Source organism: Corvus moneduloides, chromosome 8 (assembly GCF_009650955.1).
Source record: "Corvus moneduloides isolate bCorMon1 chromosome 8, bCorMon1.pri, whole genome shotgun sequence".
In the NCBI taxonomy this organism is placed as follows: Eukaryota; Metazoa; Chordata; class Aves; order Passeriformes; family Corvidae; genus Corvus; species Corvus moneduloides.
The window spans coordinates 21,771,943-21,790,200 of record NC_045483.1 but is presented as its reverse complement, the minus strand read 5'-3'; the positions used below and the strand labels follow the sequence as shown (position 1 = coordinate 21,790,200).

General features: G+C 38.0%; 1 protein-coding gene across 8 annotated transcripts in view; it reads right to left on the bottom strand.

Moving 5' to 3' along the window:
• The window catches only part of KAT6B (lysine acetyltransferase 6B), a 110,731-nt gene that overhangs the window by 15,361 nt on the left and 77,112 nt on the right, over positions 1–18,258 (bottom strand). For all 8 annotated transcript variants that reach the window (XM_032115655.1, XM_032115654.1, XM_032115653.1 and 5 more), the window contains one exon: positions 16,813–16,906. In XM_032115655.1, the coding sequence (XP_031971546.1) occupies positions 16,813–16,906 (94 nt within the window). The remainder of the gene's footprint in view (positions 1–16,812; positions 16,907–18,258) is intronic.

Sequence of the window (18,258 nt, the reverse complement as noted above, 5' to 3'; positions counted from 1 at the left end):
AACAAATCCACATATTTGCTTTTCACATATGGAGGCTAAAAACCAAAACAAACAGTCTCCAAAGTGGACCCCAAGGGTAGGGATTAATGAGTCCTACTTCTTAGCTAGAACACATTTTTTTGTCTGCTACAAAAAATCTGGAAATAACAGTTTACACTGTAAATTTGAAAAGTATTTTATCTGAGAGCCTGTGATCAAGGAAACAGTTTTATGTCTTACGTATCAATCACATCACACACTGGAGACAAACATAGTTCTGATCTTGTTTAAGAAGTCATGGTCAATATCACTTTCTAGGAAATCAATCATATCAATCTCTCCGAACAAGAAAGTTACAAATGCTAGTAAAGAAAGTCTGTTATATTCTTGTAATTGAGACAGAGCCCACTTTACAAAAGAAACAGCAGAAAGACAAATATCTTTAAACTGTGTCCTACCAGAGTATTCCAGCCCTTATCTTGGATTAGCATAGTTGTTCTAAAGAACATAACTTTCCACTCAAATTTTGTAATTCAAACCTGTATCTCCACTTTTCTTAAAATATCTACAGATAAGATTAGCTTTTACCTTAAAGAAAAGCTGCAACCAAATAGTCTTTCAAAAACAGAACCACACCAATGGAAAATGAGAGCTTTGCTTCACTGCAAAAACTCATTACAGAGTTACATCTTGTTTCATACCTTCACATTCACAGAAGTATTAATAAACATAACACACGTAGCTGTGCAATAGGAGCAACTCTTACAGAGATAAGAACCATACAGAAAATGCAATACAGCAAAGGTCCCTGGACCAGAATAACTCCTGAGTCTTTCAGGAGTAACCCTGTCAGTGGCTATTAACCTACTACTAGCCTTTGAACAAGAGAGGACTCAGCCTAAAAAGCACAAGAAGAAGCCACCTTGATGTAACCCTGCTGAACATAATAAAGATTTCCTTTTTGCTATCATCTTCCATGTGTCCTAGTAAAATTACATGAGCATCATCACGGCACCTTTAAAGAGAAAAATTTCTATTTTTCTGTATTGGGAATCTTTACTTCATTTACGTGGAAGAAATTGAGTCTCCACCTGTTAAAGTACGAAGGATCAAAATTTAAGAGAAGTATCATTGCAAAACCCTTAATTTACTGCTTATATATTAAAATACCCACAAAATAAAGATTGTGTTATCATATCTGAGTAATCTTCCAATCATTTTTAAACCCGGAAAAACAGACTGTATGCTTGTAATATGTAATGACTGAGAATCAGGGGGAGGAACAGACCATATGAAGAAGCAAATTCAAATCTGTTAATGTGGCTTCCAACATGGAATCTCTTTTGCCACTGTAATTTGCCTCACAGCAAAACAAAACAGCAAACTTAAATGGTTCCAAACTTGCTCAAGCCTAGCCTGCATAGAAAGGCCGTTTAAAAATCAGGTTTCAACTCACAAACAGGAATGACATAGCTTAGAACAAGTGTCAGGTTGTCAGTCATGAAACAGCTACTGAGCTGCTACAACATACAGCAAGTCATAAAGAGGTGAAGTGTCAGCAGCTTCCCTCTGCCTACGAGACATGTTATTGGTATGTGCTGGTATTCAGCAGCGAGCTGTAAATGGCTGAACTGAATCAAGGACAATATAGACAGCAGAGACACAATGTGCCATTCTAAAGGACAAGCTTGCTCTCCAGCCATGCACGAAGGCCACCGCAATCAAATTGCTTTCAACAGCTACACAGAATTGTGGTCAATGCATAACCAAACTCCATTTCATCTTTCTGGACCTGTTCAGCTATACTAACAATAGGAAAACACCACTGATCCTATAAATAGGCTTGAGAAAAGCTGCCAGTGTTAAGTACCACATTATCAAGTCCAGTTCAAAATGCACCTATGCAAGACAGTGCTTAAACGACAGCCTGCTGACAGCACTTTACTTCCAAACTTCCTGAAGTTTACTTCCAAAGTTCTCCTTCCATGAGGTAATGTAATGCTAACAACCAAGTTTCAGAAGATAGCACATATGGAAATACCTGTAGACAGAACATATACAGACCTAAGTGATGTGATTTAGAGTAAGTCATAAGCTCTATAACCTTTGTAATATCATGATGATACAAAACCATTTATTGCACTCATTCATCTTCCTTGAGTTTCTTGAAGATTCATGTAACATCTGTCATCCTTCAGTTATTGAGGATGTTCCCAACTGCCTTGACTTCTCAAAGACAGAGAGGTGTTGGAGTCATGTCAGCCAGTTCCCTAGGGTGAATGTCACCATTTTACTTAAGTACTCTGTAATTTAATCTTCCTCTAGCGAAGATGGCATCTCACTCTGCTGCTTAAATTCTGTGCCACCTGAGAAGGTCCTATCAAGAAAAGTCAAGGCAAAGAAAGTACAGAGTACCTCAGATCCCTTCTGAGATCCACACCACACCCCTCTGTTGTCACGCCATGCTTATTCCATTCACCAGTAGGGCCATATTCTGCTTACTTTTCCTTTGGCTGTCCACATACTTCTAAGAGCTCTCCACATTTTGTTACTCTCCACTTCCCTCAGTTTCAACTCCAACCAAGCTTTGGCTTAACATTGCTGCAGATGGTAAGCAATACCAGTGCCTTTTGTAGATTTTGGTTTTGCGAAAGTCAGGAACTCTCCCTGCAGCCTAGCAGGCTTACTATCATGCCTGCTATTGTCATGAACATTAGAATAAGTCATTTTTGCAGTCTAAGGAAACTGTCTCCAGAGATCAACATGTCCTGTGATCCTTTGCTCTTCACAGCAAACCTCTTGGAGGACACCACTTAGCAGTTCTTTAAACAAGATAAATTTCTGGACCTTAGCCTCATAGTTGTCCTCCTAATTTCTCTCAGGATCTGAAACCCTACTATCTCCCAGCCACTACAGCCTGGGCTGCCAAATGCAAAGCATTTGCCCTAGCAGGTCCTTCCAAAATCTGTCTCTAAATACTGTCCCAAGTATCCTGCTGTCCTTGCAGAGCAGTTTCAAATAGTCCTTGGGAAAAAAGCCCTTTCACTAGCACATATCACCTAGCTGCTTGGAAGGTTCATCCTCTTCCCTTTTCTTGATCAGGCTGTGTATAACAAATGCCCACTACAGTATTAATGGCTGCTTCCCTGTCCTCTGATTCTGCAACATACAGGCTTGACAGGCCTATGACCCATTCCACAGCAGAGAACCATGCTTCCAAGTAATTCCTCTGGGTAGAGCACAACCTCCTCTCCTTGGCTTCCCTGCCTGTCCCTGAAGAGACTGGGATACATCTATTGCAGCAGTCCAGTCTTATGAGCTACCCCCTGCATGTCTGTAACCCCCATGAGGTTATAGCTCAAGAACAAAGTACAGTCTTCTAATTCCTCCTTTTTCTCTACAGGACATGAGAAATTGGAATAATGGGATCTCAAATGCAACACAAGAGGGCCCCCTTCCCCTGCCCACTCCAATCACATTATCTCTTAAAAATCCCATTCTCCAAGCCCAAGACCAGGATGGCTATTTATTCCCCTAGAAGAGCTGTCTAAATTAATTTCTGATGTGCCAGTGTGGTCATTCCAACTGATGCCTGTGACACAGCACCCTTTTACTTGTGTCAACTCCTAACAGCTCTCTGACCCTCAGGACAACTGAGTCTGGGCCAACTGTTCCATTAATTGTGAGGTTTTTGCATGTGTCTGTCATTGGTGCTATCCACCTGTTTGTTACAAAGTTCAATCACTTTCTGAACTCAGGATCCATCAATATGCTCCCTCCTTCTATGCTACACTCCAAAAAGCTCAAAATTAATTAGGAAACAAATCTGTTGTATTTCTCCTTAACCACTATCACATGCTTTAATTGCAGTATCTTGTTCCACTTTTTGCTATTTAGTCTAAATATTGCTCACTACAAGAAACTAATACCAATATTCTATTGTATTTTACAGTGTACTGAGTTTACAGCAAGGGTCATTACATTTGCATCTTTTTCTATTCTTACAAAAAAGTGAAAGAACACTTAAACCAAGTATGGATCTCTCTGTGAAGTGTTAAGATAGACAATTATAAGAAACTTCACCAAGAAGTCAGCATATACTCCTATTAAGAAGGATTCATCTTGGGGAGCACTTCTACAAATTTGTGTCCAGACAAAGGTTGGGAAGTGTTCAAGATGTCTGTGCTTTTATATTAATATTCTAGATGCATTTCAGCACATTTTAAACACTGTTTTTCTATCAGATAGTATTATATCTTGCACAAATATGTCCTCTAAACAAATTAGAGCAACAATACCTGTAATTAAGAATTTGGATCACATTGGTTATTAATATCATCATGTTGTTAAGCAGTCAGCAATCAAGTCCACTGATCTAGTCTATCTGCCAGTGAAGTCAGACCAAAAACATCACCACTTGCAAGAGCTGCTGGAGGGCAACAAAGGGGTAGGAACAGTGTACTAATGTCATGCAAATGGAGTCAAATAGAAGCAGGTTTGTTCAGATCAGAGAAAGAAATTTTAGTCTACTGATATTTCCACAATTTTAGACTAATGTAGACTTCACCGCAGAAGTCTTTTAAGAACTACATCTACACTAATCTGCAAAATGAGAAAGTAACACCATATAACTAAGTAACACTAACATTCTGGACTTCAGTCTGATTTATAAGGATAACAGCTTTTTGCTATGCACTGTGTAACTTAAACCTGTCAATCTCAGGTTCATATGTAAGTACGCACATCACAATCACACATACCAACATTTACATATAATTCCACACATAGCACCACTGAAGTAACTCTTCTACAGAAAACATAATCAAGGTACTTGTGAAAGATTTCCAGATACACACTTGAACGATGCCAAAACAGATGAAAACCATGAGCAGACAGGAGAGTCACAGCAAAATTCAACTACTGCTGGGAGCTGGAAACAGCTTAAAAATCTACTTCTCAGAGACCCCTACTCCCAAATCAGAGCTTTGTTGAAGGTCCTGTGCAATAGCTTCTGCTCAGAATAGAACCGTTACATAATTAGCACTATTCAATTCCTATTTATATTTTGTTAATATTTGTGTCAGAAAAAAACACATTCATGAGAATCTATCCAGAACAAAAGAAACAACCAGTGAGCCGTTACCCTCGTTATGTTCTGAGTTCTCCATCTCCTTAAAGGCCATTCCTCACAAATTAATTACCAGACTCAGGCAGATGGAATCAAGCACTTTTCCATTAAAGTTTGTTTTGTTTGAAACAAAACCAAGTAAAATAAATTCTTTAATATGGAAGGGAAGAACTCGTGAGTTTTCATGCAATGTTCTGTATCAAGCCAAAGATCTGAAAGAACAGCAAGTACTAGCAACTGTTTTAATAATACACCAGTATCTAAACTGAAGATTACTTCAAACCTTCCTTCCATTTCAAGCTATCCTAAGAGACATTTGTTTTGTTTTGTACAAAACATCACATCCTTTGTTTTGATATTATATGAACAAGTTGTGAAGACACAGGTCCAGAAGGGTAGTCAGAAATATCAAACCAGCTGAGTTTTCAGACAGGACAGCTCAATACAGATAAGGTCAGCTCAACATTGCAAGTTCAGAGGTATGACCATGAGTGGAAGGCAGAAATACATAAGGTGAAAAGTGTGAGCTTATTAAGACTTAAAATTTCTAAAACTGTAATTCACGTTACCATTTTTTTCCATAACTATTCTGGGTGCCTCTGAACTGTTCTTATCTATGTCAATGGGAAGAAGGTCAAAGATAGAGGACCTTAAATAGGTGTTGGTACCCTCTTTGAAAGCACTTTTGAAATAGCTTCAAAGGACCCCAATCCCAAGATCCACACAAACACTATTAAAAAAAAAAAAAAAAAGGACTAGCTGTAACTTGAGATGCTCAGATCAGTGAACAACCTGCTACACTCTCTTTTCTTTGTCAGAGTAAAGAAAAGCTTTCTTCATGATGAACGGAGTAAGCCAAAGATTCTCTCATTATTGTTACAAGAAATAATGCCAGCTCTCATTCCTCTCCACATCCTCAAGTAAACCTAACACAGGAGGCCCAAAACCTTTAGTTCCTCTACAGAAAGCTTCACAGAAGAGGTTAGGGCTAAACAAATGCCCTTCATGAAGGAAAGGAAAGGTAAAGATGACTGCATTACAGTTGGACCTACAAAAGGCACCCTTTGAGTGAATTAATTTGCTAACACTTATTTTACCTGTGCCAGTTGCCAGCAAACCCCTTGAGTGGAGGTTCTGTGTATGAAGTGGACTACTTATAAGCAGAGTGAAAGCACAAGCAAGAGAAAGAGAACTGAAGTACCCTTAAAAGCAAGACTTGTATGTGCAAAGGGCACCAATCTTGAATACCAATTGGATGAATAAATTTGTCAGTAGGTTAAGTAGTTTAGAAGATCATTAACAACACTATATTGTTCTTGATTTTATGAGCAATAATTTAAGTTATTTAAATTTACATTTTAAAAACTATTCAATAAATGACACTGAGCAGTAAATTGTTTATACAATTGTAACTATTGAATGAATTCCCTTTAGGAACTGCCTTTACCTTCCCATGTTTAATGCTGACAGCACATGAATACTGGGTTGAAAATGTATCTCATGTGCTCATTAGACAATACTACCTGCTCGCCTTCTTACAGGATCTATGTACCTCTACAGCAACCAACTGACAAGACAGGAAGGTGGACCTAGGAGTCTATGCCTAATATAACAAGTACACTGAATATGCTGAGAATCTTTACATGGCACTGGGGCCAACCAGCACAGACAGATGGCGTCCATAGCATTAAGCTCTGACACTCAGCTGGAGTGTTAACCTGGCTGTTAACATAATTCTCCCAGACTCATGGCTCAGGAAGATTGTTATCACACTTGGAAAGTGACAGATGCCCTAGACCAAAACTGTATCAGGGATGGTTTTAACAGTTTTAGAGTAGATAAAGTTCCAGAGCCCAAGAGCTTTTCCTATCATTATTTTATTCATACCTACAAACGATAGCCTAGTAGTACTAAACAACGTGAACAAAAGTGAAACAGGGAGTTAAATACTGAGAAGCCAAAAGACACATCTAAGAAATCACTGCAAGTACTGTGTTTGCTCAGGTCAGTGGTCATGACACACATACTTCGTAAGATACAACAAAAGACACAAGCTGCATTTGTCTGAAGGGAGCAGCAAAATGTCACTGCTGTTCATTTGCTCTGCTAAAACATTCCGTATAACAGGGAATTAACCAAGTAAGATTTAGAAGAAAAAAGAAAACACAACAGATGATGAAGGTTATTATTAAATTTGATGGTCAGTCAACATATACAGAAATTGCATAAGAAAGCGTGTGCATCAAACACAAATGTATCTATTACAGCACACTTCAAAAAGCTGAGTCCAAGACACAGCAATCTGCTAAATATCTACTGTGACTCAAACCAGCAGTAAACAAAGCAAAAATAAAATTCTTTAAAAGAAGGTAGAACTGACTGATAAAATACTGGCACTGGAAACAAGACATCTGTTAAGAAGGCCTCAAGGTTCTCTCTGTGCCTTAACAACAGGGTGACAGGCCTTTGCCTTCTCCTGCCTTGTGGTTGGAGCTCTCATTGCTGAAGACCAAAGCAAAAAAGTCATGGAGTACACCTCAGTCTTCTTCATATCCCGTGTAACCAGGTCCTCCATTTCCTTCCAGACAGGGCTCACATTTTCCCTGTTCTTCCTCTTATCATGAATGTACCTATAGATTTCCCTGTTGCACTTAATGACCCCAGCCAGATTTAACTTTATCATGGCTTTGGCTTTCCTAACCTGAGCCCTGCCAACTCAGACAATTTCTGGTTCCCTCCCTTACCTTATCCTCTATAAAAATTTTAATCATTAAAAATGCGTTACTTAATTAAAATCTGTTTTCAGCTACCAGTCTTCAACAGATGGCTTTCCACGTTCACTAACGCCCCATAAATACAGCTTTGTCCAACAAATACTTGCTGTCATTCTTACCATGTTTAGCCTTGCCTTTTCACTGTTTTCAATGATATCTGGAATACAGATGCTCTTCAGTTAAAATAGCCTTAGCTTCTGTATCTGAAGTGACATGTCTGCTTTTTTTTGCAATTCTGATAAATGTACAGTGTCTTTAAGCTATATAAAAGTGATGCCAATAAATCCCAAGAGGCTGATTTTCTTGGAATAATCTTAAGTCAACTAAGCTTAATTCAAAATCCATCTTCATTCCCCCCTCATCTAAATCTCAGCTTGACAGAATGCTTCTTATTAGTTATTTAGGAGAGGCCAAACTCAAGCCTTGGGGTCAGCAACATAATCAATCATCACGAAAAGAACAGAAAATAAGCAGCAGCAGTCAGGCTCCCTCACAAATTCACAGCCACCACAGACACTTTAAATTCATTCCTAAAGGGAAAAAAAAAGAAAAAGAAAAGATAAAGCAGGTAATTCGACCTTTCATTTGGACACAGTGCATCTGTAAACACCACCACAAAACAATGAGAAGACTGACACAGTATTCTGTACTGGGGTACACAAGTCAGTCAGTCAAGAGTAAAACACCCCACAACACAGAACGATTCAACATGGGCCACCACATTTAATAAATGAAACAGGCCTGCTTTACACAGATCCTTAACTCTTTGTAAGTGTAGTTTGAGAATACACCTTTCCAATAAAGCCTATTAAAAAAACCAAACTGCTCCTCTTCACCCTTGGTCTCGCATTTTCACTCTCTGCTGTTTGCCACACCCCCAGCAGTAACAAAGCTGTACTTTCAGGATTGGAATGTGAGAATGCTGAAACGCTCTTAGTTGAAATAAATTTTATCTTAAAAAATAACCCCATGGTCCCACTTCATCCCCACCTCAATTCTGTTCACAGACCACAGCAACGCATGACTGTGAACAATTCTCTTAAAAAGTGTGTCTATTCCTAGATTATATTTCTGGTACATTTCAGTATTTGTTAGAGCAAACTGTAAAACATCTTAACACCAGATTTCAGAGAAGAACCATGTAAGAGGCATTTACAAAATGTGCTCATGATTCTGCAGACACCCTAATTTTTTCAAATGCTATTTCTACTTCATTTTTGATTAAAAAAAAATCCTTTTGATTTTCTTAAAGTAGGTTTTCCAAAATATTACATTTTGGCCAACAAATTATTTCTCATAAAGAGATTAAGACTAGCAATGTTATAAACACATACCACACAAGTAGATCCAACCACTTAAAGCCTCCTGCACCTTAGGCCTGGCTCTAAACTGCAGGCAGGTATCAGACAGTGGGTTCCCAGTACTTCCATAAGAGTACCAGAACTTACAGGCAACACGTGAGCACACTTCCTCTGATCTCTCCTAATACATTTGTTTCATTACATCATCCACCTTTACATTTTTTTGAATTTGTTTTGTTTTCCAGAAGTCAATTCATGAATTATTAAAAGAACACAAGTTTCCTCAGTTCAAGATCTATGTCTTGTTTCCATCTGAATAGTTTTTAATCAGTTACCCTCTCTTTAACATGATACTTTAGGAGAAGTCTGCACAGGTACTTACCACCAAGTAAGGCTACACAAAGCTAATAAACTGCGTGAATTCACCATAATGAAGAAGAAAAACACATTTTCATTACTTCTGCTCTCTTTTGCCCTCACAGCACTTTTCTGTTATTAGTTTGCCATTGTTTCCATTTTCAAGTATGCTTTAAGGAAGAAATAACACCATTTCCGTACTGTAATAGTTTTTGCTCATTTTCCTCATTCCAGCTTCCTACCAAAAAATGAATGCACTTCAATCAAGAAAGTCTGTCACCTTTTCTGAGGCTCTTCCTTTACTGATATACTACTTTTTCAGAGGCCCTGTAAAAGCTGAGGCAGCATTTTAACTCTATTCCACCGCTTATTTCCAACACAGTTTTTTGTATTTTAAAAGTCATTCATCTTCCAAACAGGTTGACATTTTCCCAAATGCTAGTATCTTACCAGCAATATGTTGCCCTAAATGAGAGGCTACATGTTAGTCCATTACTAGTTTTAAGTTTTGCTCATTTAGATTTTTTTGGATGGCTGCACAAACACGGTACTTCACAAAAAAAATCACTGCTTTTCAGGTTTCCACAAAGGAGTAGCCTAATTTGCTGTTAAAGCAGAAAGCCTAGAAACGCTACAGTGAGAACCACAGATAAGTGAGTTATAAAATAGATCGTTTGGCACAGCAACATTTTCAAACCTTCTTGATGCATTAAAGCACCACAAAGCCACTTTGGAAGATGAAACTAGAAGAAGAGATCACTGTCCAAACTTCAACTAGCCATGGAATGCTCAACCATGACTCCTTCTGAAGATACTGCAAAAAACCAAGACATAGTAATGCACACAAGTGAGAAAACTAAGCCCAAAATTGTCTAAGAGGAACTGTTACTTTCAATCAAAAATAACCTTTTGTCTGTACCAGAAGACAGAGCTTTTCAAGTACAGGAGCCACAAGGAAGTTGGAAATAACTAGCTGATCCTAGAAGAGTAAATGCTACTTGAACTGAACATATCAAAAAATAAGACTTTTATTTTTGAGCTGCATGCTCATCTTCAAGCTAACCAGCAACCAAAACTCTTTCCTTTGACAGAATCATTGATTTTGCAGGCTAGACCAGCTCTTTAACAAATTGATGGAAGAACAAAATTGTCCCAAACACCAGAAGAAAATCTCATCCTTTTCGGTCTCCTTAAACCGTGCCTGAAGACTAAACTAGGTTTCATGCAGTGCAGTTTTTTTGGCTTGTTTCAAAAGTATCTCAAAACTGCTGGCCATAAGAAATAAACACACTGTCTCCATTCTCATCAGTACAGGGTTATGCTACCTGTAGACACTTGTGGGACAGAAAACTTCTCTGCCTAAAGCAGTTCTCTGGACTCAATACACAATGCTTACCACTTCTGCATGACTGGGCACTAAGCAGTGAACATCTTCCACATTTCCATAGAGAGATGCAGATCTTCTGTAACAAGCACAAACTGGAAGGAATTCAAGAATGCACTTTACAAAGCTATGCATCCTCTTTTTGCCTATTCAGTGCCCCATCACCACCCCTCACTCCTCAAGCAAAGTGCATACAGGATCATGTGTAACAAATACTTTTGAGGACATCTGTACTTACTCCCCACACACTTTCAGCCCAGCATATTTCACTGATTCAGCTTTTGTGCTCAAAAGCCCCTAACTGGTTACATGTGAACAAGTGATTGTAGGTATTTGAAGTCAAGACGACAGGATTAGAACTGAGAGCAAAGAAACAGGCTTTAGTTCCAGATCTTCAGACAAGTTCTTCAAAGCTGTAAACAGCAAGCAAACACTATTGAGAAGCAATGTAGGCTAATGAATGCTGCCACTAACTGAGCAAAAGAGTGGATCTCTCTTTCTCGGTTACCAATTTAAAAATATCAGTAATGGTACCGACCTCCTTTATCAGTGGCTCTGATACTTGCTCATGGAAAAGCATTTAGAAGGAAAGAAATAATTTTTCATTAACAGCTTTCCCTTACTTGTACAGCAAATTTTTTTTGTTCCTCTCATCCCTTGGAAACTTGCCTTCCCTGGTGCTATACCTTAGCTGTTGCACAAGTGCTGTTACTGCTGTTACTCTGCTGCTTCTGCAAATCAGGACTTGGAAGATTTACTCACCTGTTTGGATGGAACAAGAAACAAAAACAACCACTTGACCAAGAAACAGACACCAGATCTGGGGAAATGAGGACATTTAACAGAGCCGATTTTCCTACATCAGAATAAAAGTCCTCAGGTAATATAAATTCTATTTGTTTCTTCCACTACCAGACTTGAATTGCCTTTCTCTGTTATGGTTTTCTCACAAAAAATCTGAGCTACACATCCTAAAGGAGAATCAGGAGTTAAGTCAAGCTATGGGAAAAAAAAATCCAGCCTTTTCAAACTGCATGCAGTAAGTGATAGGAAAGTTTAAAAAGTCAGCACTGACTTTCCCATACATTCAGACAAATGAACCAAAAAAACTCAAAACCCCACAAAACAAAGAATGTATTTAGCCCAAACAGAATCCCAGCATCCTTAAGATATGTTTCATCTCTTGAGCAAGAATAATAATTTCACAATGAACAGATAACCAAATAGAAACAAGGAATTCTGAAGGGGAGGAAGAAACTGCTACAATCAGTTGGACCAGAAACATCCTCAAGATAAATAACAAAAGGCTATCAAGGACTTTGCTCCTCAGCATTAAGCCCAGTTATTACTGTAATGCAAATGAACTGTCAACATCCTAGCCAGCACAGTTGGAAAGGTTTATCCTAACAGTCACATGCATTTCTTTTCTTCCAACTGCTGGCTAGGCCTCCAGCATGGAATTTGCAATCCAGTACACAGAAATATGGGACTGTGACAAGATGAGCTTTGTGAAAAAGTATGAATCAAAAGACGACTTTAAACTTACAGAAAGCAAATATTAAATACTGTACTTCATTCTAGTAATACTGAACTCCGTGTTAGATATGCCAAATAAAGAAATACTAATATGTTCTGGCACTGCAATCTAATGAACACAAATAGAAAGCATATGAAGATTCCAGGCTTTGCAAGAGCTCAAATCAGGAAAGCAAAGAAAAATGTCTTGTATAGAGAAGCTGCTAAAGTTTATAAAAGGAAAGTGTCTGCACAGAGAGAAGCTACAACACCATAGCTTCAGTGCTTGTACTGTCCAAACCACAGCAGCAATACAGGCTGAACTGACAGAGGACATACAAAGGCTCACCCAAAGGCAAGTACATGTAATCTTTGAGACAGAAATGATAGCTGTGTATCACTGCAAAAGGACTCAAAATGAAACAAACCCAGAATGGGCTCTTACACAAAGCCTGCTCTCTGGTTTATTTCTGGATCAACTTCAGCTGGACTCTACTTGCCCAAAAACTTTATTTACAGCAAATACAAAAGATGGATGCAGAATTCAATTACTCTCCCTCAGGTAAAAACCCTGTAATCACAATTCAGTAAACCCCACGGAATACAAGAACAACAAGGAAATGAAACAAAACAAACAGCCCAAACCCAAAAAGTTTGGCAGGAACTTTCAGTCCTGTAAAAGGCAGGAAGGTATAAATATAATAAGCAAATTAAAACTCTTATTCATTTTCAGGAAATGCTTTTTATGTTAGCTACACTCCAAGTAAAAATCAGGTTCCCTATCCCTATGTGAAAAATCAACCATTATAAAATAGTATTTAATAAAGCATACTTAGTGTAAACAAAGTGCAGACTTCATGCAAACCATTTTATCTTCAGTATGACATACTTCAAGAAAATAAAACAGGTTAAACTGATTGTCATAGAGTGAACTCAGCAAAATGACTCAGTATCAAGTCTTCAATTTTAAAAATCAACAGTTTAACCATTCAATAAAATATTTGTATCTAAACTATTTTCAATTTCTAAACAGCCCAACAAAGTTCTATCACAGTCAAAATCTCCAACTTCCCTACAAGTAAAAAAAAAAAAGGTCTTACCAGGCTTTAAAAACAGATTCAGAGCATGTATTTTTGGTTTTAACAACATCATTTCTATTTAAATGATGAATGACATACAGAAAACTAGAAATGAAATTATTGCTGAAGACAATCAGACTAGCAAACTCAGGCATTTTACACCACACCAGCTTCTCACAAGAGTTAATTTCCTCTTTTAAAAAATCTTCTTTCCCATAGGTGAGATTATAGATTCCTGAAGAGACAGACCATATACTGCTGTCTACAGAGTAAGAAATACTGCTATTACCAGTTTGAATAAGAAATACAGGTAAATTTAAATGTAGTTAGGAAAATGTTAAGTTGAAAAAAACAAAAATCAGTGGTCAGAAGACAAACACCTATTTTTCCTTTAGCAAAATTAAAGAATTTATTTTCGCTGGGTAGTTATAGCATGACCATATAAAACTCATCTGTGAAGATTAAATTAGTTCAGGACAAAAGAATGCATCATAATCTGAACGAACAAATGCATTTCAGCATTTGAGCAGCATTACCAAAAGAAGAATCAAATTTTTACCACAAACTAAATTTTCAGCAGACTGCTGACAAAGCAGAAGTCATATAGTGGCTTAAAGGCTGTGTTCCTTCCAGCCTATCAAGTGCCTAGATATATACAAAATAATGTGAGCAGTCAACTGCTTGCACACAGTTCTTAAAACCTTCCCTTTTGTGGTTTGTAACTATCATTTTCTGAAAATTACTTGCTCAGTTATGTTTTTATTATTATAGTCTAAAAACTGTTCCGGTTACTGTTATAAAAAAAGACAAGTACCAGTGACTGCTTCACAGATTTCAAAATAGGGCAGTTTACAAGCATTATCCACATAACAAATGAAGACTTAACATTCAGAGCATAAAATTTATCTTGCTATGACTTTATGAGAACATGACAGCCTAGATAATGTCACTGGCAAAGAATGCTTTAAACTATGATAAACTTGGTCTGTTCAAGTTTAGAATAATAACTGGGGGGGGGGGAGGAGAAGTGGTGTTTATATCATACCTTCTCAGACCAGCTAGAACAATTTATACTCTGGAGACCACAAGTGAACAGAAGGAGTAAAGCACAAAGAAGATGGCAGTTAGTCACAATATAGAAGGCAGAAACACATAAAATTCCAAGAAAAAGAGTAAACAATTAATTTTGAAGGGTTTTCCTGTACAAAGACAGATTTTGGGGTCACTAATTCAGATGAAGCTATGCCCCATTTCATGGCATTCAGCCTCTCTCTTGAAAAAAGATACAAATACAACATAGGAAAACTAGCCTTGAACGTTTTCCCTTCCTTTCTACATCAAGGGTAAAACAGCCACAAGCAGTTCCCTCACTACCTTTCAGGTAGTTTGCACCTTACTCACAGTACAGAGCCAGACTTTCTCAGTCATCTCTTGGTTCTTCGCCCTGTTGGCAAATGAAACAGTCTGACTCCCAGTTGGTTAAGGGAACCTCTGTCCAGAAAACAAAGGGAAAGCACTGTGGAAAAGTACTAAAGGACTCCCTGGGTGCTCATGAAGTGGGCAGTCTGTTAGCCACAGCAGAAGCTAAAGGTGGTCTCTGGTTTATGCCCAGTTTATACAGCTGCAGCCCATACCTGTGATCTGAACATGTCTGCAAAGAGGGAAGGCCTAAGAAGAGCAGCAGGTAAGCTCCAAGCAAGTTATCACATAAAACCTAGTGATTCAAACAACCCCATGTGCTTCCAGATTTTTCCAGAAGGACAAGAAGGCCAGAACACCCTATCAATTTTCCCAGATGAAGCAACACAAGACACAGTAATAGAGCACATATCCAGAGAGACACAGCATACTCATACCCCGACCTTCTGTGGAATCCTTGGGTTTCATGGCTCTGCCATCAGTTTTGTATTTATAACTATTGCAAACTCAACCAGAATAACATTTGTTGAGAGTGCTTTTTTTTTTTGAGAGAGACACACACCACAGAGTAGCAAACAAAGGAAAAGCCTGGAAGCACTTACCAGTGCCCACTTAAGAGTTCCTCATCTCCTTTTGCAAAAAAAGGATTCTAATCGTAAAACAGGGCCAATTTCTACCTAAATAAGCTTAAAGTTCTCTCCACAGATCCAGAAATATGGGGTACGTCTCACAGCCTTGCTAAAAGGTTGCAGAAGGCACACAATGGAACAGCTGCTGTGTTCCACTCCAGTGACAGCTACATTTCAGTGGTGGATTAAGTGGTCCAGAACCATTTTTACCTAACTCACAAGGGTATAGTGAAGGCTGTTTATAAAGCCATACAATGATGGGACATACTAAGTATCTTTATACACCCTCGCACAGTCATGCTGGGTAAAACACCGCAAGACACAGAACTTGAAAACTCTACAGTTACAAATTATTGTCTTTGTCCTGCTGTTATACTGCAATGTATTATTATTTGCATTTTAATGTTCTTGCATACACCTTCAGGGCAGGAATCCTATTATCTGAACCATCTCTACTGTCATGTAATTCTACAGTGCTTTATAAAACATAATAGTGAAAAGCAACCACATACAATATACACTAACTCCTTATCATTCTCCCTCTAAATTACAGTAGAAAGCTGGATTCAGTAGTAATGAGGACACTCAACTGAGAAGTTTCCTTAGATGATTTTGTTTGGAGTTCCACTGCACCTTAAAGATTTGGGGAATAACAAATCTATATTTAAACAAGTGTGCCTGAAGCTTTCTAACAGGTCAGACAGCTCAGCAAAATGAAAAAGCAAGTACATGTAAAGCCATGAACACCTACACTCTTTCTGGTAACAATTCTCACTAAGAAAGTGATGAACACAAAAACCAAAATACGTTTCTTCCATGGGGCAATTCTTCAATTAAAGCTTTTTTTTTTTTTTTTAGCTAAAAGAAGATACAAGCTAGAAATATTAGAATGGAGAGAATGCCTTGGACTAACACCTTCTTAGTTATAATCACAAATAATTGCCTCGTCTTATACTAATGAGCAAAGCAAAATGGAAAGCAATTTAGACAATTCATTCAGGGTAATAGCTTTGTAAGCTAGTATTACTGCCGAGAGATCCATTCTCAATTTCCTCGAGTACAATAACAGAGCAGCACTAAGTTTTTCACTTCAGGGAGCTTTTCTATTCTATGTAAATATAAACAGAAATCCCATTATCTATTGATAAAAACAACAAAGTGAGTTAAATAAAGTTTCATATGTTACATTTTCATATAACAGTCATCAGCTCCTTGGATCACAAGTGTAAATGAAACATTTCACTTACTGAAATCAATGAGAAACCTTCCAAATCCTTGCCTTTGGTATTGGGGCATGATCATTATGCAGGAGACATTGTACTTCTGCTGGCAAAGCTTTTCCTGTGGGAAGGAGAAACAGATCAAGTATGTCAAAGCACTGCTGAAGTGGGCAACTGCCTGCACCTGCTACTGTCCTTGTAAAATATCCCAATAAGGTGAACAGATGTATGGGTTCAGTACCAAAGTCAAATAATTCCATGTTAATACCTAATTTTAAGAAAGAAGTATCAAACATACCCTTCAGAATATTTTTAAATTAGTTAACCACTTGGCATCTTAAAAATTAAATACATTGTCTGAACAGCATAATAAAGTTTAAATGCTGTAAAGGAGGAAGACAGTAAGAAGAGGGAAATATTTTCATGCTTCACTGACCATTCTCTCAAGGATATAAACGTGGAATACAATAGCCATACACATGGTGAAGTTTTATTTTCTATAATTGCTACACTAAGTGCCTGCAGGTTTTCATCTTTGTCTTCTCTGACTATGTGGTCAGAGTGAGGGGAACCCCATATGTGCAGAACTAAGAAGTTATACTTGAAGCATACTAACATTTTCAAAGCTAGATGCTTATAACCTGAACCCAAATCAAGGCAGAAAGCTCAGAAACAAAAGCCTTCAGACAGAATGAAGTCATACAGGCAATGGAGGCAAATATTACACTGATTGTTTAAGACAACAGAAGCTAAGATTAGGAACCTGTTCTAAATATAGAAGTTTATAGGATCTTTCCAATTTATTGATAAGAAGGAACAGCTTTGTTACCTTTAAAAGATTACACCCCAAAAATCAGCAATAAGCAGTTTTGAGGGACCAAAGCAACCAGAAATATCAAGGTCAGTATAACTGACAAGGAGTTGTGGTAAACACACATACAGTTTAAGACACCAGCTATCATTTCAGCCTCCACACAAAATGACACTAGACCAGTGATGACATGACAGGATCACATGCCAGTACCTTCATTCCCAACTATTCCATCAGATACCCAAGCCATATTTCACAAGGTTTCTTAGTTTCTACAGTATGGTTAAGTATTTTCTCTGTACAGGCTTCCCACACTCTCAAGATTAATGCTAGTAAGAAGTCCACATCCTGGCAACACATTCATAACCAGGTAAGATAAGCCAGAGCATTTCTGCCAGCATAAGCAAACACACACATTCTTTCAAAAAAAAAGGAGGGGGAGACATGGAAAGATGACATGCAATAATTTGAGATGAAGATTTTTCCCTAAGTTTTGGTGGTGATAACATTTGTGATCATCAGATCCCATTGTGATCCACACAGACTGGCCAAAAGCAACAGGAGTAAAGTGGAAGAAGAAAACGTATCCATTGTTTGAGGGATGGTGTGCTAGTGAAATCCTTCACTCTGCCACCTCAGTAAAGGTAGGACATGGAGATCCA